The 27,904-nt window shown below is 37.9% G+C and overlaps 1 protein-coding gene across 6 annotated transcripts in view; it reads left to right on the forward strand.

Annotated features, from left to right (window-relative positions):
* Positions 1 to 24,807, forward strand: part of Fsd1l (fibronectin type III and SPRY domain containing 1-like) — a 75,627-nt gene extending 50,820 nt beyond the window's left edge. For 3 of the 6 annotated variants that reach the window (XM_006537980.4, XM_006537982.1, XM_017320255.2), the window contains 6 exons: positions 4,186 to 4,315; positions 5,005 to 5,037; positions 11,782 to 11,882; positions 12,406 to 12,657; positions 14,688 to 14,776; positions 18,839 to 24,807. In XM_006537980.4, coding sequence (XP_006538043.1) covers positions 4,186 to 4,315; positions 5,005 to 5,037; positions 11,782 to 11,882; positions 12,406 to 12,657; positions 14,688 to 14,776; positions 18,839 to 18,961 — 728 coding nt within the window. In that variant the 3' untranslated portion in view covers positions 18,962 to 24,807. The remainder of the gene's footprint in view (positions 1 to 4,185; positions 4,316 to 5,004; positions 5,038 to 11,781; positions 11,883 to 12,405; positions 12,658 to 14,687; positions 14,777 to 18,838) is intronic. The other 3 variants (NM_001369182.1, NM_001195284.1, NM_001355377.1) reach the window with 2 other exon arrangements.
* Positions 24,808 to 27,904: the final 3,097 nt, after the last annotated feature.

The following is a 27,904-nucleotide window of genomic DNA, read 5'->3' on the forward strand; positions in this document are numbered from 1 at the left end:
GACCCGTAGCCGTTAGGACTTCAGCAGCAGACAAAACTTATCTTCAGAAATCATTCGAGACTTTGTCAGAGTCATTTCCTGTGGGCTTGGACTCCTTCCCACCGCCTCCCCCTGGCCTTTGCAGTGTGAGAAGTGTAAGGCAGGGAGGGGAAGCAGGGCTATGGAAGGGAGAATTTTCCTTAGGCTCTTCCCTTACGGAGGTGAGAGGACAGCATGTCGGAGTCCTTCTCTCCATTTGTGGGTCCCAGAGATGGAACTCAGGTCAGCGGGCCTGGTAGCAGGTGCCTTTCCTGCTAAACCATCTCACTGTTCTGAGATGCTGCAGTTGCATTTCCTCCGAGGGTTTAGTTCACATTTTAGGTTAGTAAATACATAAGCACTGCCCAAGTTTGTCAGAGAATTAAGAATCAGCAACAAAGAAGTTCCTTCCAATTCCCCCAAATGTTCTCCTGGTTATTACTGTCTCTATAGTTCATTAATAATTACATAGCACTCACAGTTTTTTGGTCATGGAGATCACCTTGAGAGGCCAGTGGTAGATACTGTTATCTGTAATTCGAATGAAGACAGGAAAGTTGAACAGACTTGTATCTGTTCTAGATGAGTATCAGAATCTAGTCCGAGGTTCTAGGCCAGCCTTTATTGTAGACTTCCAACCCAAGTTCTGTTCTCTGAGAATTGAGATTTATAACTGTCATCTCTTGTAACACAGAAGCATTTTTAGGTATTTACCTATTTGAAAGTCATTCTGCTAGCTGTCCTCCCACTTACAAGGCGGTAATGGTCTGTGTTTACTTCTGAATTAGATGTGCATTGTAGTCAATACTTGAGGCTTGCAAGCACTCCGCTGACTTCTAGTTTATTTCTCATGCATTTAAGTAGATACAAATTCTAGAATTTGCTATGATCCAGGTGATAACAAACATATATCAGAGTAAGACTGAGCAAAGCAAGCACTGAAACTTGACCCAGGCCCTGTGCATAGTAGGCACGTGCTTCAGCATCCAAGGCCTGTGAGCTACTGATGAACTCAGAGTGATGCTGTGGTACAAAGGCCTAGAAAAATTCTCATTTGAAGTAATCTGAATTAGTAAATAATTTTACTTGAGAATTATACATAGCTTAGTGAAGAAATGTAATTACTTTGAACTATTATCAAACCGAGATATTAGTTTTAAAAAATGTTTCTATTTTCAAAGCCTTGTCAGATTTCCGGCAGGTCATCTTTTCGATGTGGCTAGAGCCACTTTTGGACCTTGTCAGGAAAGACTGCATTGCTGTCATTGTTCACCCTAAGGAGCATCAGGTCTTTGCGTTGTTGCTGTCCCTATTTGTTGTCTCTTTGGTGAACAAGCCTGGGCAGCGCTGTAGATTTTATGACCGTTAAGTTAGAAAATAAATGATTAGCTATTGTTTCCCAGCACAGCTACTCCTTTAGCGTGTCTGAGTGTTACTAAGCAGACTCTTGATTGGCCCTGGGCTTCAGAGAGAGAGAATAAGCTGATTCTGGTCTCCAGGATTTCATGGAAGGAACCCCTGAGGTTAGCCTAGAGTAAAATATAACCCAGTAACAGCAATTCTGATCATCAGGGAGCTTGAGATAAAATTATTTCTCAGGTGACTATGGGTCGTAAAATTTCTGGAATTATTTTGTAGCATTGACATGACTATTAATGAAGACATAGGCACTGTAGAAAAGGTCCAGGTTTTTAAAAAGTGACCATTGAACAATTGTTTACTAAGTTATTTGGCTGGTTCCTGCTATTTTTGACCACCCAGTACCAAACAGTAAACTCACAGAGAGCAGAGGGAAGAGGCAGTAAAAATTAAATAGTTCAGATTCATAACAATATAATACAGCGAGCATTGTTTACTTCTGTCCCTTTAATCTATGTAGCATTATTTCTTCTGGTATAAAAATTGTAAAAGTGATGAATAGGATAAATCTCAAGTATATTTTCCCTTCCTTTTTGGTAAGATAAATGATGTTACTAAATAACAACTTATTATTCCAACCTCAAATCATAGTGCCTATAATGCAGCTTTATACTATAAGAGACAGGGCTTATTTTCAAGGAAGTGAGTCATTTCTCAGCTCCTGCTCTCTAGTCTTTTTTGCTTCTAGTGTTATCTCTGTCACCTTAAAGAAAATGTGTGACTTAACAGAAGCCTAGTAAAGGGATTGTGTCTGTTAAAAGAAAGAGACTAAACATGGCACACTTTTAGAAACCAATGCCCTTTTGATTGGATGTTTTGGTATTTTGTAAGTTGGCACACAAATGGTTTGAGGTGGTGCCTTTTCCTGCCACCAAAGTGGCTGGCGGCTCTTAACTCCATCCTAAAAAATATTAGGGACAGCCTAGGATTCTTCTTTCTTTTGGCCTTAGGGTTTTAATAAGCTATGGGCAAATGGTGACACAAAAGCCAAGTTTCCTTTATTTCCAAAGTGTAACTGCTCTATCTGTAAAGCTAATGGCTGGCACCTAGAGGATACCTGTGTTTCTATAACACAGTTGATTGTGGAAATGTCTAAGTGCATCTCCCTATTAAAAAATTGTGTCTTCATTTTGCTGAAAAGCTGCAGTCTTCCTCTGTTTACTTCTGCTTGGATGCAGCTTTTGAAAGTGATTGACTTCCTTGTGTAGTGTGACATTTAGCAGAGCTGTGCAGTCAGTAGATTTTTATTCAGATGTTTTATAAGTGAGACAATGGACAATGGCTGTGATGCATGTTGGAACTGAAGGATTCTTTCCAGAATCAAGGGTGAGAGGATGCTCCATCCACTGGACCCTATGTGCTTCTCTTGTTTGATGATGAATAGTTCACAGGCTTACAAATGTCTTAGCTAATTTTAAATAATATCCTTAAGCAAAGTAGTATACTGTAAAGGGGTATTTCTTTTAATCTACAATTACCAAAAATTTGAACTTTTAGCAAGAGATGTAGCAGGAACAAATTAACTTGTAACTAAGAACGTGACACCTTGTAAAGTAGTTTGGGAATTGCGTTACAAAATAGAAGAAACAGCATTGTACTGCTGTTAAGTCACTGTTTTAATGATTTATTTTCTCAGTTTCTAGATAGGGAAGCTAATAGCATATTTCACTAATTTCCTCATTTATTACTTCTAAGGATTTTAAACAGTTTCAGTCTTAGAGTTTCATTGTTGTGAAGAGACACACAACCAAGACAACTTTTATAAGGAACAACAGTTAATTGGGACTGGCTTACAGTCTCAGAGTTCAGTCCATTATTATTATGGTGGAAAGCATGGCAGTACCCAGGCAGGCATGGTGTTGGCGAAGGAACTGAGAGTTCTACATCTTGATCCAAAGGCAGGCAGAAGAAGACTGACTGTCTCACACTAGGCAGAGCTTAAGCATATATATTACCTCAGAGCCCTGTCTCCACAGTGACATACTCTCAACAAGGCCACACTTCCTCCAATAAGGCTGCACCTCCTAATAGTGTCACTTCCCATGGGCCAAGCATATTCAAACCACTACAATATAATTCCCTAAAACATGAAATAATCTGAAAAGTATAGGTTGTTTCATATTTTGTTTTCTTGCCTTATTTTCATTAAGTAGATTCTTTTTTCTTCTACTGTGTGGTCAAACAAGTTATCTGTCATCCAGTTCAGTTCCTTTGCTTGAGTTACCAGGGCTCCAATATACCCATGCATCCAGTGATGGCATGGCGTGCAGTGTATCATTGGAACTAATGAGAGTTTAAGTGTGAATGTGTTAATAGTAAAGCTTCAGAGAGAATACTTGTGCTGTTTTTACGTTATCATCTTTTATACTATATTGCTTTTTCTTCCTCCATAATTCTACTAGTTCCTTCCATTTAGTCAAAACAATCAACCAAGAACCAAACTGGTAATTGTAATACCATGAAATTCTGATTATTGTGTGCTAGTGGAACGCTCAGTATCATTAGAGACACTATTGGCACTTGAAGTTCACTGTACTTGGTTAGTGTATAGTATGTGTAGAGAAAAAATAGTTGGATAGGTGGGATTTATAAACTACAACCAAAGATTGAGAGGTTTTTGTGCAAGGGCTAGGGATTGGAACTTTTTTCTCTTCGCACAGAGTTGGCTCACTTGAATAAGAAATAACATGACAGGTGTGTTTCAGACAGTGGAGATGTCTTACATTTGTTACATGTTGTCTTGGGCAGCACTTAACTTCAGTCTAGATAACTCATCATCCCATTTGAATTTGAAAGTTGAAGATTCCTGTGTAGAATGGGACCCCACTGGAGGAAAAGGCCAAGAAAGTAAAATCAAAGGGAAGGAGAACAAGGGCAGGTAAGTCGGCTCACTAAATCCCTGTTGTGACCAAACACTTGCACATTGATCGTCTCCAACCATAACTGACACTAACCGTCTTTCTTACTTTATAGACAGGTGTTTGTATGCTAATTCTTATTTGTCAGTAATTTAACATTTTTAAAGTTTATTCTGCGTGATAATATGATTTCTGATATGTTAGTAACTCAGAGGTGAAGAATATAGTATCATCTGTCAATACTTGAATTTGTGTTTAACGTTTTTTATATTTTCCTTTATTTCTTTCATAATTGTTTCATATTTTATTTCAGCATTCTGATTTTTAATGTTATAGATACACCAGTCTGAACTAGTTAAAGAAAAGTTTCTTGACATCTGTCTAGGCTTATAGGTCATCTGTCTTACCTGAAAGATGGCTGCACTAAATGACAGCTTTGAGCGTTTCTACCCAAGCCTTCCTGCTGAGAGCAATCCAGTGAACTCAATCCTGAGAACCTCTTGTTTTTGTCAGACCTTTCCTAGATGTATCAGAATATGAAAACCATAAGTTTTTAGTGGTAAAGTTTTGCTCAGACTGGTGGCAAATGTCTGTGAGTTATGACAGTGAAGCAGAGCCCCTCAGGAAGCATTCAGGCTAGTTCTGTTGTAAGATGTTACATAGAAGCTATAAAGGAGTGTCTTAACAGTTGCCTGTTTTTATCTGACAGTGTCCATGTTACTTCACTGAAGAAACACACAAGGTGACGATCTGTGTCTGTCTAGTTCTAGGACTTAGTATCTGGCTTGGCTGAATAATTCTTTAACCAATAAGCAGGTGCCATTGCTCAGCCCTTATAAGTTAAAACGCTCCTTTGTGTAGACTGTCTCTATTGGTAGCTTGTGTTTTGAATTTACAGCATTGTAGTGTACTGCATTCTTTTGAGTTATATATGATAACAACATGTGCTCTGCTTTAAAAAGACTGTTTCTCATCTGTTTTTACCCTGCTTTCACTTATACTTGGCATCTTTCTCGTTTCTCTTTATTCAGTAACGTTATTGATTGCTTTTATATCTATTTGATAGGAGGTAGACATGGAGTGTTGTATAATAGTTATGTAATTTCAAAAGTGTCAAAAATAATGAACATCATTGATAAAATGATTTAAACAGTGCCAAACATAGGGATCATTCCAGGTTGCTCAAGTAAGATGATACTTAGGTGAAGATAATCATGTCTTTACCAGGTACCAGCCTGCGCGCTCTTTTCAGAGCTCTTTTCTTTTTGGCTTATTTACTTGGTATTGGTGAAAGTGACTGTATGTGTTATAAGATGCTATTGAACTTGATAGACTGCATAATGTTTTATTTGGCAGCTAGAAAAGTTGTAAGTGGAATTTAGCATTTAAACTGTGTTATGTCTTTCTTTCCTTTTAAGATTATTGCATATGTTGGTTGTTTATGGAATAAGTATCCCTTATCTGAAACACTCAAGATTCAAAATTATTTTGATTTTGAAATATTTTCACATATATATTGTACATATATAAAGTTGAGACTCAACTCTAAACTCAAAATTATTTGTTTCATGTGTACCTTATATTAATAGCCTGAAAGTAATTTTGTAAATTTTTTAGTATACTAGTGTTTTGACTGTCACTTGCTACAGGTCAGGTATAGAATTTTCTATTCATAACATTTATCAGTGCTCAGAGTTTTCAGTATTGAAATACTTCAGATTTTTGAGTAGGGCTTTATCATTTTCATAAGTATTTGTTGTAGAACGTATGATAGATATTATGGGGCTTATAGAAATAAACACTGCCCTTGCTTTCAATAATCTTGGTCTAAGTCATATAGATGAGCTATGTACACATGAGACAATGATACAAGATGGCGATTATGTATAGTGATGAACTAGAAGAAAGATGTTCAGAGCTGCCAGATGTTGAGGTGGTCAGTTAGAACTATGTGCCAAATTACTGTAACGGGCAAGTCTTTACTGACTTGCTGTGCTAGTATAAGGAAGAGGTCACCCAGTGAAGGGTGCTCACTCACGGTGTGGTCCATTTTCCCCAGTTGAATGGCATCAGATGAAAGTCAGGTGAGTTAAGACACATCATAGGCAGAGGAGCTCATTGGCAGAAAGCCCCAAACAGGTGGTTTGAGTTGGCTTTTGCAGTAGAGTGCTAAAGGTGTAAGGAGTAAGCAAAGATCAAAAGAGGAAAGAGCACCAAAACAGGTGACAAAAACTGGCTCCTTAGTACACACACCTTTAAAAACCTCTCTGCATGGTGCTTCTCTTCCATAAGAACAGTCTCTAAGTCAGTGCTTTCCAACCTTCCTAATGCCGTGACCCTTTAATACAGTTCCTCGTTTTGTGCTGACTCCAACCATAAAATTATTTTTATCACTACTTCATAACTGTAATTTTGCTACTGTTATGAATCATAATGTAAGCATCTGTGTTTTCCAGTGGTCTTAGGTGACCCCTGTAGAAAGGACATTTGACCCCCAAAGGGGTCTCAACCCACAGGTTGACATCTAAGTGTACAGTAAATAAAGCTGAGTAGCCCAAGCATAATATGATTGGTACTGAGCCTGCTTAGATAATCCCTCTAGAAAGTGCTGAGGCACTTGCTATGCACATGTGGTACGGGCAGGGTACCCACAGTGCTGCCTGACACCAAGGCTCCCCACTCCTGCCTCCTGGAGGCCTGCCTGGTAAAGTTAGGATAGCATATATGTGTCTAAGTAGCCTTATCACCAAAAGGCTAACGTGCAGATTGGACTAAAGCATAAGCTCGTAGCAATAAGAAAAATGATTATTTTATCTTACAATAGTGAACATTTGAAAAGCGGGTAAAACAATTTGCTCTATGGGCTACACAAATACTTAATCCAGCTAGGTCACCAAGGGCCCTTTAAAATGGGTAGAGGAGCCCATTCTGTACACAACATGATGTCTGCTTACAAAGAGTGGACTGCAGAGGTGGGAGGCTGGGCACTAAAGAGAAGGCTTTCTCTCACTTAACCTAATTCTGCAGCTAAACTGCCAACCTCAGCAGTTATCTCTTTTCTGTTTTTCATGCTTCCTTGTATTTCTTTACCTCTGGTAAGTCAAAATTTAATTTTAATTTTGTTTCTTTGGGATTTTAGATGAGCCCTTTAATATGTTTTTGAAGCAAGGCTCAGTGAATCATTTCTGCATGTTTCTATGTATTATTACCCTCTATCTGTTTATTCTTCCTAAGTAACTGGTGTATAGTTTTCAGAATGAGTTTCTTCTTCCCAGTGGACTGTTGGACCTACCAGTGGAGGAATGAATGGACTGTGGCTATTTTAGGAAGATGTCCTGTTTGGTTCTGATTCTATTGTGTCTTCTTTGTTGATATCGATACTTTGTTACAAAAATCCTAAAGACCGTATTTTTTTGCCAATTTTAAGACTCTAAGAGTATAGTTAGTTCTTTACCACTAATACCATATTTTAGTGAAGATACTGTATATCTCTTGTGTGCTGAGGACACAGGCATGAGATGTGGTTCTTGTTCACAATTACTTTCTTCCCCTAAGATACTACTTCATAGAGAGGCCCTCCACCTACCATATTAACCACGTATTGAAGGCACCACATATTAGGCTGTATCTGAGTTATCTTTTTATTATCATTTTTTAGTATGTCTGTGGTAAGGGAATCATTTACTTAACTTCTTCAGTGGCTTCTTGTTTTTTTTTTTTCAACTTAATGCTAAGTTTATTGAGTTGAGTTGTAATCCTTTTTTAAGTTGAAAAACATCTATGTATTCAATAGAATAGTCTTGACTTTCCTTTTTTATTAGATATTTTCTTTATTTACATTTCAAATGTTATCCCTTTTCTAGTTTCCCCTCTGAAAATCCCCTATTCTCTCCCCCTCCTCCTGCTCCCCAATCCACCCACTCCTGCTTCCTGGCCCTGGCATTCCCCTATACTGGGGCATAGAACCTTCACAGAACCAAGAGCCTCTCCTCCCATTGATGACCTACTAGGCCATCCTCTGCTATATATGCAGCTAGAGCCATGAGTCCCACCATGTGTTTTCTTTGATTGGTGGTTTAGTTCCAGGGAGCTCTGGGTGTACTGGTTAGTTCATATTGTTGTTCCTCCTATGGGCTGCAAACCCCTTCAGCTCCTTGGGTCCTTTCTCTAGCTCCTCCATTGGTGGCTTCTTGTTTTGCCCTTCTGTGCCACTATGATAATATGTGTTTTAGGAGTTCTTCAAATGGGCCTGGGGTATACAGCTCAGTGGCAGTGCTTCCGTAATGTGTCCACATCCCTGATCCCACCACCAGCATCGGAACAGCAGGAAACCACACACTGCCCAGCCTTTGTAATTGTGCCTACCTCATGGTGTCCTGGCTTAGTGGTTTTCACTCTTGCTCACACTTGGTTACACATTTACTCTTTCTCATCTCCTTTCACTGATCATTGATCTGTTACTCACAAGATGTTTTTTACATTCTTTGGTCCATCTCTCGCTAAGAAACAATCCCAGCCATGACTGGTAAGCATGCCAGTCTTCCCAAGAGCCCTGGGGATCCTCAGAGTTCAGTTCTGTGTAGTGAAGGGCTACTGTCCTAAAGTACAGAGTCCAAGCCGTCTCTAGTTCCAAATGTATTTTCTACAAATACACTTAGGATTAGTTAAAATTATGTTTATTATATGTAAATATAAATACATAAGACTTAATTAACTTGCAAAGAGGAAGGCTAATGTACAGCAACATTTTGGTGACTGAGTTAGGTACTCTGATGAGCTCTCCTGAGTGCAGTCATTTTTTTCTGGTGGAGAGGCACATTTCAGATATGAGCTTCAAATGAGTGTCCAGGGAATACTCATCAATCACACAGAAATCTTATATTGTATAGATGTTTCAGAGATTTAAACTTTTTTGTTAAAATCTATAAGCCATGTTAGGCCAGTCTTATTTTTTATTTTTAATCCTGTTTCTTTTTTGGCTTCCCTGATGTTGCACCTAAAACAGGGCTTTCTACACTTCTCAAGTAACAGAATGGCTTCCTCAAATGAAATATACCCAGAAGGCTAATCTAAAAAGAGAAAAAAGACAGGTGGCTGAAATAAGGAGCCCTGGAGCTGGCCTCATCCCAGAGTTCCACAGCAGTCTGTGGCATTGTGGGTAGCCTGGAGTTCAGGGCATGTCTTGAAAACTGCCACCCCAAGCTGCTTTGTCCTTCCCACCACAGAACAGTGGGGATTGGGGCGTGGGGGTCTTTCTCCTGTCTGTCCTCCCTCCCTCCCTCCCTTCCTCCTTCCCACCTTCTCTCCCTCCCTTTCATCCATCCATCTGTCTGCTTTTTCTATTTTTAGAAAAATACAGTGTTGTCTTTCCCTTTTAGTTTAGAAAACACAGAGTATTTGTAATCAGGCTGTTAACATAAAAAGAATCAGAAAGAAAGTAGTGATGTAGGTTTTTTTCTTTTTGAGCTGCCGTATTTGACAGTCTTTATACAATTTCAGTTCTTACTGCTTTGTGATTCTTGTGCTGCATGATAAGGACCAGCTTAGAAAATTTGGTCAAGCTGAAATTTTTTATATACTAATTTGTTTCCTAATTTTATTTGGTAATTTATTATCTAATACAATTTTTAAGCTTCTTAAAGAACTTAAAAATACATTTCTTCAAAATTTGTTTTTTCAGTTTCACTTTTCCCCCCAGCATTTTGAAGCAGAGACTCTGTCTGCAGCTCATTCTAGCTTTAAACCTGCTCCTAGCCTGTCCTCAAACGTGTAGTCCTCCTGCCTCACGCCCTTGAGTGCTGAAGCTACTGCCATGTGTACCCAGGGATTTATTGCCTTGTGTCTTCTGTTCTGGGCGGCTTCTCAGAAGCACTTGTAGGTATTTTTTTCTCCCACTCAGTTCTTTTTTGCTCTTTCTGACCCAACCTGTGCCCCTGATTTTCACAGAAAATTTCAGTTGCCAGCCCACACTGACGTCGGTTCATACTCTTGGAATACACATAATGCATAATTTATTTTAAAATGACCTTTTGGGTTTTTTTTTCTAAGACATGGTTTCTCAGTATAGCCCTCGCTACCCTGGAACTCACTCTGTAGACCAGACCAGGCTGGCCTTTGAAAAAGGATGCTTTTTAAAGAAAAGAATATTCTTTATTATTCTGACATGTCAAGTGATCACTGTTAATAGTATTCCACATAAAGGACATTTGATCTCCTTTAGGAAGGATTAAACTAAACCATGCAGATTTAATGTTCTATGTAATCATGTTACTTAATAGCATTCACTAAGATGTAGATACTTGAAGCAGTCCAGTTTAATTATTTGAAACTATCTGTTCTTAACAACAAGATAACATTTAAATGAAGTCATTGGATCACATGAAATGACTGTAACTATCTTTATGCTTGTTTTCTGTTTATAAAGGATTTGAATATTAATTTTATTTGGTAATTTACTTTCTACTACATTTTTTCTTTGGGAAGAAAAATCCTAGTACAACTATATTGGAAAATTTAAATACTTATTATGGTGATAATAAAGTATTTCTATTTTTTCTAAATAACATGTAGAATCTCTCAGTATCTCCCTACTTTGTGTGTCACACATCATCCACCTTGTATTTTGAGACTAGATCTTGTGTCCACTTGCCCAGGGCTGGGTAACAAGCGCTCATCCGTCTCCATGGCTTTTTTATGTGCATTCTAGGGACTGATGTTCAGTTCTTATGCTTGCACACGAAGCACTTTACCCTTGAGCTGTATCTACACCCCAACTTCAGGATGATCTTAACCAAAAAAGCAAATGTTTTTCAAGTGCAAATTCAGTATAATCAAAGCACACTTTCAAAAACATCTTGGGGGAAAAGCACACCATGGAACTTGAGCACTGTCGTGATAGGTCCAGTGGACACATTTTGGAGATTTCATCTTTTTGAGGTTTTTGAATTAGTGATGAGTCTAGTGTGTCCATTTTGCTTGTCATATTATTTGATATGAAGGGATCTTATTCACTGCAATAGTGGACATTCTTTGAGATTTGATATTCTAATGCATAAATTCAGATAACTTCCTCTTTTTAAGAAGGAAAGATCAGAGCTAATAAAAAGGCTACTTAGTTGTGGTTATGTAAGGAACCTAGTTTGCCATTGCTTTTATTTAAATTCAGTTATAAAATACAAGCAATAGTCCAAGATCTTTCTTAATTTTTCCCATCAGCAAGATTTGTCTTATTTTGATGTTTTATTTTATTTCAGTTGTGTGCTCTTTGTATAAGTGTTGCTCAGTCTGCATGACATTAGTGTTTTCAGCCTGCTTTGTGTGGATGGCTTCTTACATATAAGTGCTAATAATTGATAACTCAGATCAAATGAAATGTTGCAACATAATGAGAAGTATTTTCAAAGATTTCTGCTATGATTTGTAATTCTAATTTATGAATCATTTTCAACATAATTTTTTTATTTCTGATTTTTTTTTTTTTTTTTAGAAGTGGTACTCCATCCCCAAAACGGACGTCTGTAGGCTCCAGGCCACCAGCAGTAAGAGGCAGCAGAGACCGTTTTACTGGGGAGTCATACACAGTGCTAGGTAGGATAAAGCATAATAGTTCTCAGATTAAAGGCCACAGAGCACACTGGTGGGCTTCCTGCTCGCATCTGGAAGGCCTGCCTGTAGAGTGATGAGTCTCTATGGAAGTTTCTGTACACTGAGACTGAGTTTCAGGCTGACTTGCTGATTCTTTAAGTCTCTGCTTCAGCTCATGAAGTATGCCTCATGAATATAACCCTTGAGGGGATTCTAACAAAGAAAGGCTTTCAAGTATTTTATATGCATGGAAACATAAGCAATACGTGTAAATTTATAGGATATGTACTCTGCACTCAGCATCTGTTGATGATGTGGTTATTTTCACAGAAAGAGTAGGTGAATTTTGTGGGTATGGTGGGATAAGCCTGTAGGCCCAGTACGTGGAGGCTGAGGTGGAAGGGTCATGAGCCTGTGGCTAGTCTGCGATACGTAGGTTGGTTGTTGTTGGAGATCATATGATAAATAAACATCTGTGACTCATAAGTAGGACAAAATGTCAAAACTTTTTTCGTATCTTTTATAGGAGACACTGCTATTGAAAATGGACAACATTATTGGGAAGTAAAGGCCCAGAAGGATTGTAAATCCTATAGTGTGGGTGTAGCATATAAAACTTTAGGAAAATTTGATCAGTTAGGAAAGACAAATACTAGTTGGTGCGTTCACGTCAACAGCTGGTTACAGAACACATTTGCAGCCAAGCATAATAATAAGGTGAAAGCTTTGGATGTTCCTGTTCCTGAGAAAATAGGTGTGTTTTGTGACTTTGATGGGGGTAAGTGTACTTATTTTTCTAAAAAAAAAAATTCTCTATACTTGCTTGTATTTAAATATATTTTATGTATACAAAATAATATTTTTACTTCTGTGAAAATATATGGGAATATTGCCTTTTTCTCTTCCTATTTGATGGTAGTTGATTTTTTAGGAACAGCTTATAGAGAAAATGAGAAACTGGACAAAGCAGGTATATTTAGAATAGTTGAAAAACAGACAAATGATATCAACACAGATAGGATACAGATGAAGAAGAGAGCCATCGAGGGCCTGCAGAAGGACAGCAGGCGTTAGGCTGAACAGTTAGCAAGTGAGTTGTAAGGACAAGACGCTTCTGAGAGAGACGGTGAAGCGGGCGGACTTCAAAGCTGGCAGAGCTGAAGCAGTGGACACTGCCCTGGGAGCTTAGTGGAGTGGATATGGGCTTAAGCAGGTAGAGGACAGATGGAGTAAATTTTAAAAGCTAATAGAATTTGGCACAGTCGTAAAAAGGAAGAACACTTGGCGTCTAGTGAGCTAATAAAGCCTTTTGTTTGACGATGACGGTGTAAGAAGAAGAATGTTACTGGGTGGGTGCAATGGGAATTCATTTTCTGGACTACGCATTTTAAATCATTATACATTGAATACATTTTTGCTAATCTAAATAGGAACCATTAAAATCAATAACTTTTGCCAATAAGAAGTGTTTGTTTATTCATGTAGTATGAAAATCTGCACTTCAGGGATTTGAGTATCTTCATCCTGCCAATTGAAGAATTGCTTCTATTGCAAAAAGTTCTCTAGGTTCTTGAACAAGTACTAGTGAGATGTTGAAGCATTAGCTGTTTGATGTAAGATCAAGCAGTGTTGCCAAGAATTCCCTTTCACTTAATCAGTGTCAGTTTCAGGCACTGTAGTCTTTAATGCATCTCATGGGTTTGCTAAGCATGATTCTCAGGTGTAGTGGTTTTGCTGGACTCATCAGACCCGCAGCAGACTGGCAAGCAGTAACCATGAGAGGAGCACACATGCATGCACATGCTTTAGCTCTTATGAGCAGCTTTGGTTTGGCCATAAGCAAATTGTCATCAATTGCCATGTGCACTCCAGTTTTCTTCAGCTGTCACCATCAGAATGAGAAATGGTTGTTTACACAGAATAAGGGAAGACTGCAGTTCAAAATGACTTTGTTTCCATTTTAGGTCAGCTTAAGTGGCACCCACTTACCAAGTCTTTCCACTTTTCACTTGCTTCAAATGCACACCACCATCGAATGCCCATGTTGAGGTGCTCTGCATCTCAACAGCATTGCTCATCTTCAAGGCCCTTTCTTCTGCACAATTTCTTGCCCAACCGCGGTCTGCAAGTCCACTGGCAGTTCCCAGACCAGATGCATTATTGATGAGGGCTGTAGCTGCTGCTTCCAACCAGTTTGAACTTGCATGAGAACCTAGTTTGCTTTTTGTCTAACATTAACATAGTATAAAATAAATATTAAACAAATAGCAAATATTGTTAGTAGCAAAAAATAACAGAAGAAATGTGAATTAAAGTGGTATATAACATAATCATAATTATTTTAAGAATGTATTCTAAAAATGACAAATTTCAACAGTGTACAAACCACAATTACTTCTGCACCAACTTAATAGATTATGGAGATATTAGTAAGGTTTTGATGACCAGGAAAAAAACAAATTTAAGATTTTTATCCTTGCTGGGCATGGTGGCGCACGCCTTTAATCCCAGCACTTGGGAGGCAGAGGCAGGCAGATTTCTGAGTTCAAGGCCAGCCTGGTCTACAGACTAAGTTCCAGGACAGACAGGGCTACACAGAGAAACCCTGTCTCGAAAAACAAAACACAAGACAAAAAAACAAAAAGATTTTATCCGTAATATGTTTTGATATTTTTATAAGAACTGTTAAGTATGGTTCATATAGTTTATAACAAAAATTAATGTTAAAATATGTCTTTTGGCATGCTCATCTGTTTAACTTAGATGTTTTAACTTTGAATAATAAATTAGACTTTTTTATCATTTTAGGTCAGCTTTCATTTTATGATGCACACTCAAAGCAGTTGCTGTATTCCTTCAAGACAAAATTTACTCAGCCAGTAGTACCTGGTTTCATGGTTAGTATCTTGTTTCTATGTAACGGCTCCGCAGTTTTGAGGATAACCTGTGCTATACGTTTTGATGAAGCTCAGTTCGTACTCCCTTTGTGCACATCTCCTTTCCCCAGCCTGCCCTTTCCAGACGTGATATTTTTTTCTGTATGTTTTCAGTATGCTTTATTAAAGTCAGTACTAACATTAGAAGGGACAGAAATCACAATGAATATTTACATTTACTTATAATTGTAACTATTACTCAAGCAAGGAGTGCAGCCCATGCCCTGTACCCGTGTCCATTCCCAGGCGGCTCTTCTGGAAGGGTTAGCCCTTGTCTTGGACTTTAATGCTGCCAATCCATTTAGCCTCCTGTTCTGCTTTAGGGAGTTGTACAATATCTTTTTTGGCTCTACCATACGTGTGTAAGGTTTTTCCATGGTCTGCATAGTTTTAGTTTATTTAGATTCACATCGTTTTCCAGGCTATGATGCATCAGTCTATTGAGTGCCAGTTAGGTTGAGTATTCTATGTGGTGTCTTCCATTTGAGGGTATGACACACATGCATGACTTCAGGACTGCTCAGTTGCATGCTGATCTATTAGTATTTCTTCACATGAAATGAAACATGTCTTTAACTTTGTAATAAAATGTTATTGTTGCTTCTACCACCATGCCTATCTGCTTTTCTTGGTTAAAATTAGGTTGATGTAGGGAATTCTGAGATCCATTAATGGCTTCCTTGGTTTGAATAAAACTTTTCTAAGTGTGTGGGAAGGGGGGCTACCTCTCTAGTCTGGATGGTACATTTCGTGGGGTCTTCCACATGCGTTCTCTTCCATCTTTACTGCAGGCGTAGCCCTCCATCTGAGAAGAAAGTGTTCAGGGTGTGTGTGGATTTAGAATGTGTATTCACTTTTAAAACTCACAATCAGAATTTTATTCCTGACACCTTAAAGTCTTAGGCTTAAAGTAATCCTCCTAGGCAGTGCTCTCCATATTTCATTAAAACATAAGGCGATTAATGAACAAAATTGATGCTCATAGAAAATTCTTAGAGATAGTTGTTTCTTTTTCACTTTCTGAACTTGGCCACAGACCTCTACTTTAATACGTATTTTGGGCTGTTTCCCAATGAATCCGTTGAAGACAAATTGTTTACTCAGTTATATATAACTCAGAGCTATACTTTTACAAAATATTTTTAATTTGGCTTTATCTTACATAGATATTTATTGAGTTTTCCATTTTTCATTTCAAATAATTATAATTATGCAATAATATAGATAACTTGAGGAAACTGTTTTAAACGTATTAAACCTGTTTTCTTCCCTTCTTTGGGAACCTAGTTTTATTAACTCAGTGATGGATGTTGTTTATACATGATGTTAATTTTTAAAGTTAGGTTTATTAAGTTATAACTTACATATGCTACTGTATATGTATGAGTTTTGCTTGGTGCATACAGATGTATAACCACTACCATAAATCATGATTTGGATCAGTTGGCACTGTAGGGAGTTCCGGCTTTCTCCCATGTAGTAGGCCTACCCCATCACAACATCCCAAACAATAAGTAAAACACTTTCCCTTCCTGTGCTTTGGCCTGTTGAGGCTGTCCTGTAGATGGAGGTGTGTAGCAGAATCTTCCCTGTTCAATCACTTTAAATATTGATACAACAAGAAGCCTGTGGTTGGACAGGGAAAAGGGAGGCAGAGCTAAGAGTTTCTGAGATGGGGACAGGGGAGAAGGAAGGACAAGGGACCCAGGTTCCGTGTGTCTTTAAATAGCCACAGGTGGTTAGGGTTCTTACAGGGGCGGATGATCACAGGACAGTTTGTCTAACCTAGGTGGGCAATTTATATCATTATCAGTTGGCTCTGAAATTATTGTTTGGGCACCCTGAGAATAAGAATTTATTGATATAGAGATCTGACTGATTAATTTTAAGTTTCTAGAGTTTTGATTTACTGGGTTAAGGGGAATTGTGACCACCGACCACAGGGGGTGGATGGCTGAGAAGGGAAGACTGCCAGCTGGGGCTAGCCAATAGGTGGTGAAGCCCCTGGGCAGAGAGTAGCTGGGTGAAGCGCGGGAACTTGGTGTCTTTTTTTACTATTTCCCTGCAACAGAGGTGAATGGCATACAGTCTTTGATGCCGCAGCAGAGCATATGTGAATGTTGGTCTCACTGCCCTGTATGCCAGTCAGGCTTCTTGCCTACTGAGTAGTCTGTCGTGTTTGTGTGTGCTGTGGATTGTAGCCAGGACCTGCACATGCTGAGCGAGCACTCCAACCCGAGCTTATTTTCTACCCCACATTATTTTGAGACAAGATCTCTTTGTCTGGTTGCAGGAGATGTCTGGTTCAGGTTCCATATCTCCCTTACTAGGGGTCTTAGCTAGGGTCATCCTCATAGATTCCTGGCGGTTTCTACTACCCTAATTCTACCTGGTCCCCAAAATGTCCCACAACTCCAGTTGTCTCTCAGTAATCTCTCCCTCCATCTTCCCCAACCTGATTCCTCTTGTTCCTGTCCCCACTTGCCCAAGTCTACCTGAGATATCTATTCTGTTTCCCTTTCCAGGAAGGTTTATGCATTCCCCCTTGAGTCCCGCTTGTTACTTAGCCTCTCTGGGTTTGTGGTTTATATATGGTTATCCTTTACAGCTACTATCCATTTATAAGTGAGTACATACCATGTTTGTCTTTCTGGGTCTGGGTTACCTCACTCAGGATGGTTTTCTTCTAGTTCCATCCATTTGCCTGCAAATTTCATGATGTCATTTTTGGGGGTTTTGTTTGTTTTTTGGTTTTTTGGGACAGGGTTTCTCTGTGTAGCCCTGGCTGTCCTGGAGCTCACTTTGTAGACCAGGCTTTCCTTGAACTCAGGAATCTACCTGTCTCTGCCTCCCAAGTGCTGGTATTAAAGGCGTGCGCCCCCACTGCCCAGCATGATTCATTTTTTTTAACAGCTAAGTCACAAATACTCCGTTATATAAGTGAACCACATTTTCTTTATCCATTCTTAAGTTAGGGGACATCTAAGTTGTTTCCAGTTTCTGCCTATTATGAATAAAGGTGCTATGAACATAGTTGAACAAGTGTCTTTGTGGGATGGTGGAGCATCTTTTGGGTATATGCCCAGAAGTGGTATAGCTGGGTCTTGAGATAGATTGATGCCAATTTTTCTGAGACCACCATATTGATTTCCAAAGTGGCTGTGTAAGTTTATGCTTCCAACAACAGTGGAGGAGTATTATCCTTGCTCCACATCCCAGCCAGCATGTGCTGTCACTTGCATTTTTGATCTTAGGCTTCTGACAGGTGTAGTGGAATCTCGGAGAAGTTTTAATTTGCGTATCCCTGATGGCTATGGATGTTGAACATTTAAGTGCTTCTTGTCTATTTGAGAGTCCTCTACTGAGAATCCTGTTTAAATCTGTACCCCATTTTTAATAGGATTATTTGGTTTGTTGATGTCTAATTTTTTGAGCTCTTTATATATTTTGGAAACTAGCCCTCTATCAGATGTGGAGTTGTTGAAAATCTTTTTCCAGTTTGTAGGCCGCCATTTTGTTCTAATGATGGGGCCTTTGCTTTACAGACGGTTCTCATCTCATGGGGTCCTATTTATTAATTGAGATCTTAGGACATGAGTGATTGGTGTTCTGTTCAGGGCAAGTGTCTCAAAGGATCATATGTCCTGTCTAAAGCTATGTCTCAATATTAACGTCATAAATGTGATATAAGCTTCTTAGGGGTACAGTCCCCTGGTTATAAACATTAGGGAAGTACCAATACTCAGTATTGCTTGCTGAGGTTAATCTGCTTTGTTCTCCTGAGTTTCCGCTGCCCTGTGTTCCCTTTCCTGGGCACAGATTCGGTGGCTTCTACGACACAGCCAGCCTTTGGCCGCTGTGAGCCTTTTCATCTCTCCTCAGCTCGAGCACGAAGCTTATCAGTTTGGGATTTGTTGATGTTCATCCCTGTGACATTTTGCCTTTCAAATGGAAAGTTAAGGATTACTGGAGTTATAATTGGATTTGAGTTTAACTGAGACTTTGTTTTTTGTCTTCTCTTAGGTGTGGTGTGGTGGACTTTCTTTGAGTACTGGAATGCAGGTTCCAAGTGCTGTGAGAACACTTCAGAAAAGTGAAAACGGAATGACTGGTTCAACTAGCAGCCTGAACAATGTCACTCAGTAATGGCAACTCAGACTGTTTCCCTTCCCTTTGACTGTGTGGCCTTTCCCACACAGTTACTAACAGATATTTCTGAGTGGTGGAATCAGGTTTTCTATGTTCTGCTTTAAAGCCTGGAGTCTGTTAGATTAACTACCAAATAGGAAGCAGCCATGGAGGTTATTGCCTGCGTCCCAGAATCAAGCAGTTGGGGTGCAGGAGGCTGACATAGTGATATTGAGTAGTGATTAGGAAAGGGGCGGTGTTGAACTGTTTGTGTAGAAAGCCATCTTTCTGTCTCTTAAGCTCCTCTGGTTTGTCTGGTAGGTGTAATTACGCCTGGCGAGCCCTGGGCCCGGGTTGCTAAGCATTAAAAGCTTGCCTTTCTCCCTGCCCTTGCTCTGTTTCTGCTCCTCACCGGCTGTCATTACATGCTACACTGAGGCTTTAAAAACACAAGGTCCCCCAAGGCTTCCTAGAAATTGAAATCTTTGCCTAGGCAGAGAAATTGACCTATGGTGGCTTATTTTAGTCTTTTATAAATAAACTGAGTTTTTGATAGGGTAACTTATGGATTGACTAGATTCATATCACTTTCTCCTCTAAAATATTGTAGTATTTTCTTATAGTTATAACTCAAAAATATCAAGCAGACAGAGAATTTAGGCAGTGCAAAGGAGTATTCTTGTGTGTTTGTGTTGAGTCATTCTGTCCATTCCTCCACCAGCTCCTGGGCACCACCTGAGAAACCGTGCTCTCTAAGTTTGTTCTCTGCTTTGACCCCACTTTTATAGCTGTCTTTGCATCTTTGATAAAACTTCCACTTGAATTTGGCACTGATAATAATTATTGCTTATGAAAGTTTGTGAATTAAGTTCTTTATAAAGGGTAAAAAGCTGTATATTGCTGGGTTTTGTTGTTTTTTTGTTTTGTTTTTTTTTGTTTTTTGTCTGTGTAAGATTATAAAGAAATGTGCCTAAAGTATTCTTTTCTGGAATAATTTGTATGTTCTTTTATAAAGATATGGATTGGTTTACCAGCTGTTTAAAAAAAAAAACATGTGTCCTAGCTGGGCATAGTGGTGCATACCTTTAATCCCAGCACTTGGGAGGCAGAGGCAGGTGAATTTCTAAGTTCAAGGCCAGCTTGGTCTATAGAGTGAGTTCCAGGACAGCCAGGACTACACAGAGAAACCCTGTCTCAAAAAAACCAACCAAACAAAAACAAAAACAAAATGTGTCCTACTTAATTGGTATATGTGTTTTTCAAACAATCATTTGAGGGGTGTTTTGATTTGGTTTGGTTTTTGTTTCTGTCTTTTTGGTCCATTCATTCACTGTTTAAAAGTTTATGATTCTTCCAAAAATGAATATAGTTTCCTTTTTCAAATCTGAAGGCATGTGGGAAGCAGTGAGCAAAACCTGTGGTTATTAACGGAAAAGTCTTTTATTACAAAGTCAATTAAAACTTTTCATTCAAGGTTTTTGAGCCAAACTAGAAGTTGAGATTGTAAAACTGCTTTAAGAACTTTAAAGAAATGAATATTTGATCTCTGATTAATTTTTGAGACTTCTAAATCTCTTCTTGTTTTAAGTTTCTTGGACTTCTGACAAACTTCCCTGGAGAAGTGTTCATTTTTGTTTTCTTCATGTAGCTTGTAGATCATAATAAGTATTTGCTCTTAAAATTTACTACTTAGTAGCATGATTATTTTTGTTCTGTTGATGAAGCAAATTTGACAGAATATTATTTCTCCATATCACACATATCTACACTATTATCTGATAACACACTGGTAGTTTTTAAGACTAAGGCAGTTTATAGAATGAAGTATATCAATATTCTTTTGGTTTCCCAAAGCAATATTTTACTTTTCATTTATTATAGTTTGAAAGACATTTTTCATTGTTCCATTACCTATAGAAATGGTATTTCATGACCTAGGGAAAAAGGAATTACTCCTTTTTGTAGACTCATACCTGAAAGCAGTGATTTACTAGAATTGCTTTGTGTGGCTACTAAGTTTATTTTGTCAAAAATGACAAGGAAAAAGCCAGCTGTTTTCATAGACCTTTTCATTATGATACTGTATCTTGCATAGTTGAATCTTCTCATTTATACAGTGCCTTTTTCTCATGCTCATTGTCTACTGACTTTAAGGCAGGCAACACTGGACCATAGTGGTGCAGGCCTTCTATTGAGGCCAGAGGAGCAAGTGTGCTTCTTCCTTGTCCTTGTCCCATCATTGAGACCTTCATCTACAGTTTCCAAACAGTCATTGGAAAACGCACGACAGTTACCCAGAAGGTTTTATTTCTCAGCAGATTTGTAGAATGAAGTATAACGTCAGTGAATGAGAGTCCAAGTTCTTATCACACGATATTAGGTACTAATTATACCCTCATTGCTTTAAAATACACATCAGGGTCTCTTTTAAAAATAGAACAAATCTGTAGTATTTAAGTTTAAAAATCTTAAGTTTATTATGTTAAATTGAATTTTGTCAACCCTTCTTTTTAAATTAAAATAATTGAATAGAGTGCCTAGTTAAATTTTCTCAAAGCAAGGTAACTGCTCAGCTCAGTCAGCTGTGGCAAGCTGGCCAGCCCTCTTCACTCCAGCGTTCTTCACTGCTCTATGTCTGCTTACACAGCTTGGACATGGCTGCTTTCCATGAAGGAAATATAGGGGAGGTGGACTGTAAGGGATATATAACCAGTGTGAAGAACTGCTTCATAAAATATGTATTAAGTATTGTATTTCCCTCTTAGCAGTTGAATCCAAACCAGTTTCATTTAGCTGGAAGTAGACAGGAAGGAGCTGCCTTAAGCACTTTAGAAAAAGAATTTGCTACAATTCATTTGACTCAGCTGATTGTGTCACATCTTTTAAATACTGGTAAATATGGATATACCAAGTATTTAATGACTAATGCACATAGAAATTAATATTAATACAGTGATCTTTTGAATGTTCCAGGTATAGGCTTTTTAAAAAGTGTTAAGAGTGTCTGTCTGTCTGTCTGTCTGTCTGTCTGTCTGTACGTTTAATTGATAGCACCTCTGCCGTGTGTCATCAACTACTAGACAGCCAGGCTAAGCCTTCTCATTCTGTTCTGAAGATTCTAAAAAAATTCGAACCATCAACAATAGTATGTATAATTTGAACTTCCATGATTGATCCTTGATATAAATAATAAAAGAAAATATTTATGATGAAATATTTTAATTAGGTCAATTATCTAGAATTACCTAGTTTTGTCTATATATCTTTTCCATGAAATTATAGCTATCTATGTATTTGTAGTTGTTTCTTTCAAAAACAATTTTTAAAAATTGGAAAGGGATATATATGAGAAGTGATTACTCCAAAGAATATTAATCTTAAAAGAAAGCAGTATAGATGTCTTACCATGAAATACATTACTCTAGGCTAAAATTTCAACTGTTTTAGTCATAGATTTTTAGCATCTTTGTTAGATCAGCATATAATTCATATAACTACTTAAGTTTTTATGATGTATCATCAATTTTATTACTTTCTGTCTATGTTTGCAAAAGTAGTAGAGTTTAATTCACCATATGAACCTCATTCTGATGTTTTTGATTTGATAGTCTTGATCTAAAAATAATGTTTTGTTAATATGTCACTAAATTTCTAAAAACTGTATTCATGGGCTGCTGAGATGGCTCACAAGAAAAGCACTTGCTGCCAACTGGATGACTTGAGTTTGTTCCCTGGGACCCAAATGGAAGGGGAGACTTATCTCCTGCAAGTTGTCTTTTAACCTGCGCATGTGTGTGCACATGTGCATGCGCATACACACACACACACACACACACACACATACCTTAAAAATTTTTTAAAGTACATTTGTTGTTGCTTGTAAATTAACTACTCGTAGTAATATTTCACTTTTACATTATAATAAAAAGTTTGGAAAAGTTACTTTTCTTGTTTTATTTTTACATCATATTCATTCTGTCAGAAGTAAGCATGAAATTACTCAGTATCCATGTCACCACCAAGTTGTTGTTTTCAAGCCAGTATATTTTTTCATAACTCCAGTGCTCAGACCTAGAGTAATAAAGCTTTTCTTACAGAAAACCATCACAGCGACATTACCTCATGTTTGTATGTTTAGTTTTGTGTCTCGTAACAGTGTTCACATTTGTGATTCTGATGTCAGTATTGTGTCACCTGAGCGGGATGATTACCTGAGTACCATAGGAACTTTGTACCAGTTGGAATTTAAGTGGACTGTTTGCTGCTTTTGTTCGCATTGGAACGTTGGACATGCCATATGATACTGGCTTAGTAATCAATACCAGTAATTACCATAGAACTTTATCTGACTACCCAACCATATCAAAAGAGTACTTTTTTCTGGGTTAATAATACTAGCTTTGATACATAATCATTTAAGTTATATTTGTTTAAAATTATATATTTTCTTAGTAATAGTCAAGTTGGTGCTTAGGAATAAACATGTAGAAGTTTATGCAGTATGTAGGGCAGAGGTCAGTGAATGTATTTGCTTGGCTTGGAACTTAAGATTGAACCAATTTTACAATAAATCAAATTGGAAGAAATTGGTAAAAGGCATTTTAGTAATATTGGAACTTTTTGAAGTGTGTGGGACTATGAGAAGAATTTCTTACTAACATTTCCAATATCTGTAAGATACCAAAGGACTGAGACTAACTGATCTTTTAATGGAATTTCTTTGAAATCAAATCCATAACTGATTCTATTAAGATACAATAGCTAAAGTTGGGGAATAACTTCAGGTAAAAACTGCAAGTCTTGAAGATTTTTGGCATTCTTTTAAGTATTTAAACTTAATCTTTATAGCTGCCCCATACAGTAATCTATGACCTCTCTGAATCACTCTTCAATCTTGGGCCTCTATTGCCTTACTTCAAATATTGTACCTTGTTTAGCCTACCTCACAGGGCTGTTGTGAGGAGTGTAGTGAAACGGACTCTCATGTGAACTGGGTGGTTTCCACTAAGAATGGTTGTGTTTGGATACTTGTAAATGCTGTTTAGTTAGAAAAAGCATGTTAAGTTGGTATAAGCAGTGATTTTAAATGATTTTTAAAAATAAGACGTCCTTCAAAATGTCTTTTAGTATCAATTAAGTTTGTGCATGATTGTTTTTATATTTCTCATCAACTACACAACTTTTCCAAGTTATAAAGTCTACTGCAGCATTCATGTGTAGCGGGGAAGCCTACGTAAGCAAACGACTACAGCTCCTTCCCCCCAGGACTTGCACTTGCACTAGAGCAGCCGGTGCCCATGCAGAGTGAACGTGGCTGAATTAACTTTTCCAACAACCAAGTGGGTCAGCAATTTGATGCCCTTGATAAATATCAACTTTATTGAATTGTACCTTTTATTAAAAAGGAAATACTTCAAAACCTTGTTCATTACCTAGACCAGTTATTATCTGTCTGGACATAGTTGTGTTCCTCTAAATTGGATGTACTAAATAGTTTACAAGTTATCCTACTCCACAGATTTTGGTATGTTTGTTATCTGGACATGATTTTGCTATGCAGTTGTGATAATAAAAATTCCAGCTCCTCAGGTTTAACCTCTAAGTTGTGGATGGAGACTATTTAAAGTACACATGATGTATTCAGTGCTGCAAGAGTGTTTGAAATGAGCACACTGCCTCATTTTCCTCACCAACAAGACAAAGCCTTTCCAATGATTTTTTTTTAAACTTTCAAAGTGGTTGTTCAAAGTGTAGCAACTTGTATGTTGAAATGATTGTATGTTCTGTATGAAATGTTCCACTTGAGATTTTTACAAAAGCACCTGTATTATCTCTTTTAAAAATTAAACTTTTTTTTTGCTTTCTTCTGTGTCCATTTTTTATTTTTTATCAACTTTTATTTAAATATTTATAGTTTTTTTTATTGATAAAGAGAATGTTCAAAAAGTCATTGTCGCCAGGCTGTGGTGGCACACACCTTTAATCCCAGCACTCGGGAGGCAGAGGCAGGCAGATTTCTGAGTTCGAGGCCAGCCTGGTCTACAGAGTGAGTTCCAGGACAGCCAGGGCTACACAGAGAAACCCTGTCTCGAAAAAAACAAAAAAAAAAAAGTCATTGTCTCATTTCCTCAAAATATGTTAGACAACGCCATTTAATAGCATTTTATGTAATGATGGGAAATCCTGCACTCACTAGCCAGTAGTCATAGGCAGCTACTATGAATAATGTACTAGCCAATTGAATTTCTAATTTATATTAATTTAAAATAAGGACATTTCACTAGTAGCTCATGTTTTATATGTTAAAGATGCAGTAGTTAGCTCATCACATCCTAGGTTACATTTTTGTAGAGGGGTCACTAAGAGAGTCAGACCCAGAACCCAGTCCTTTTTACAGTATGTATTCTAACCTGAAAGAAAGTGAAGGGGAAAAGAATACGCAATGATTGATTCTATTTAGGTTGTAGTTCCTGTGTTTAAGGTCTTTGTTGGCAAGAGAAAGATAAAGGGGAAACAGACAGTCTTGCATTATGAGAAGCATGTGGCAGGTTTTGAGGGGCAGTCCTTTTGTTAGAAGGCCTATAGATAGCTGCAACTTTCGTGAAGTCAAGATTTTAAGTGCACTTACCCTCCGAAGGTTAAGTTATTCGATGATTTCTCTTGCATATATATGCACAGATAAGACAGAATACATTGTAGTATTGTGAACTAAAATAGAAGCAACCTGATTGTTAGAGAAAGGCGAGCATGGATCAGTCATCCTTTTGTGTGGCTAGGCAAAGAACTGGCCTGCACAGCTCAGTTACTTGAATAATAATAGACTTAAATAATAGATTAGCAGAATTTTGAAGGTTCCCCTTTCTGACTTGTGCCTGCAAGTTAACTATTTTTGTATGATACCTTGTATATGTTCTTTGTATCTCTTCCTGCAGTTAACATTATAAATACACAGACAGTTTATCATTAAGATCAAATCTCTGACAAGTAACTGCCTTCAGGGAAGAAAGATATGTTTGTGTTTTCAGGGGATGGAAATCCTGTGTGAGAAGGCATGGTGGGTGAACAAGCAAGAGACTGATCCAGAAGTAAGCTCGTAGCCTTTAAGACCTGCCCACAAACAACCCGTTCCCAGTAACTGTAGGTTCCATAAACTCCAAAACAGCACCATTATGAAATGTAAGGGCTAGAGGGACACTTCACATTCCCTCCATAACATAACATAAATCATGTGGCAGCTGGTTTCTTCAAAAGTTGTTCTTGTCCTTATTTAATTAGGTCCTCTCTCTTTTTTTTTTTTTTGAAAATTCAACAGCTTGTTTTGTTTTTTTTTAAATAGTAACTTTCATATAATAGAATGCTAGCCAAATTCAGTACTAATATATAAACTTCTTAGGTCAAAATATGTGGTCAGGCAAATTTTCTGAATCTCATAAAAGACAGTTTTCCAACCATATAAAATATTTAGAAACAATATACAGCAAAAGCATACCACAATTTAAACCAAACAAAAGCTTTGAAAATATCCCAATCCTTGTTATAATTTAGAACACCTATTTTCAATAACTTAAAATATTATCTACACTTCCCATCTCTAAATTCTGTTAAGAACCACTAGTCTAGATTTAAATAATCCAAATATTTACTCATGCTAAGAGATTCTGACATTAAGGAGTCTACAGAAATTCAAAAATCAGTACATTAGATTATAACAAGTCCTTCCAAGCCCTAGATAATAAAGGCAGTATTTTACTTTCTAATCACACCTAAGGTTTATCTGCATAATGTAATTCATTGGCTGACCAATAATAAATAGCTTAAAGGGACTTTATTCACCTATTCAGTAATGTTTCATTATAAAGGATATTTTGATCAATATTTCAAATTTATAAATTCAATTATGCTGACATTTCTAGAATTATTGTGCTGGTTAGTTTTTCAGCTTGATAGAGAGTCATCTAAAAGGAAGTGAACCTCAATTGAGAAAATGCCTCCATAAGATTTGGCTGTAAGGCCTTCTTTTAATTAGTGATTGATGGGAGAGGACCCAGCCCATTGTGGGTAGTGCCACCACTGGGCTGGTGGTCCTGGGTTCTATAAGAAGGCAGGCTGAGCAAAGCCATGGGAAGCAAGCCAGTAAGCAGCAGCCTCCATGGCCTCTGCATCAGCTCCTGGCTCAGGATCCTGCCCTGCTTAGTCCCTGCCCTCACTGCTTGTGATGAAGAACTGCTATATGGCACTGTGAGTGAGATAAACCATTTCCTCCCCCAAGGTGCTTTTGGCCATGGTGTTTCATCACAGTGATGGTAACCTTAACTGCAACAATTGTTAGCAACAAATCATCTTTATAGGGCCACTTATTAAACTGATGAGAAAGATGATACATTCTGGCTTTTATTTAAGAAATGATTTAATTCAATGGTTTGATTTGTTACTACTTGAGAAGTTCATTTGCTTCCCAGTAGTGGGTGGTAATGAGGTGCAAATGGCCTTCCTGGTCCTCACTTCCCTCTAACAGAAAGCAACACAGAGACTCAGCAGTAAACATCTTCTGCTGTTTATGTAAAATCAGCTCCAGAAAACAGAAAGTGAGAACATACTCAAGTCCTGTCTGAGGTGTTCCCAGCTCCAATAGTGTGCTATAATAACAGTATACCAGCCGATCCATCGCTGACTAGTGAACTCTCAGTGAAGAGGAAGATAACAGTGTCCTCTCTGATGCCATTCATGGTGAAATGTGTGCATATAAACCTTTTGCACAGACTTTAGTGTTAAGAACAGAGAATGAACATAGTACATGTGTGTTAAGGAGAGCTCCAGAGCTAACCATCTCAGGAGCCAAACCACCTTCTGGTGCTTTCACTTCTTCTTACTCCTCTAATTAGGCTAAGGAGACCACTGAACACTACAGGCAAGAATTTACTAAATACTGGTGATTTCTACTAGCCAAACTCAGCTCTGCAA

The sequence above is a fragment of the Mus musculus genome, chromosome 4 (assembly GCF_000001635.26).
Source record: "Mus musculus strain C57BL/6J chromosome 4, GRCm38.p6 C57BL/6J".
NCBI lineage: Eukaryota > Metazoa > Chordata > Mammalia > Rodentia > Muridae > Mus > Mus musculus.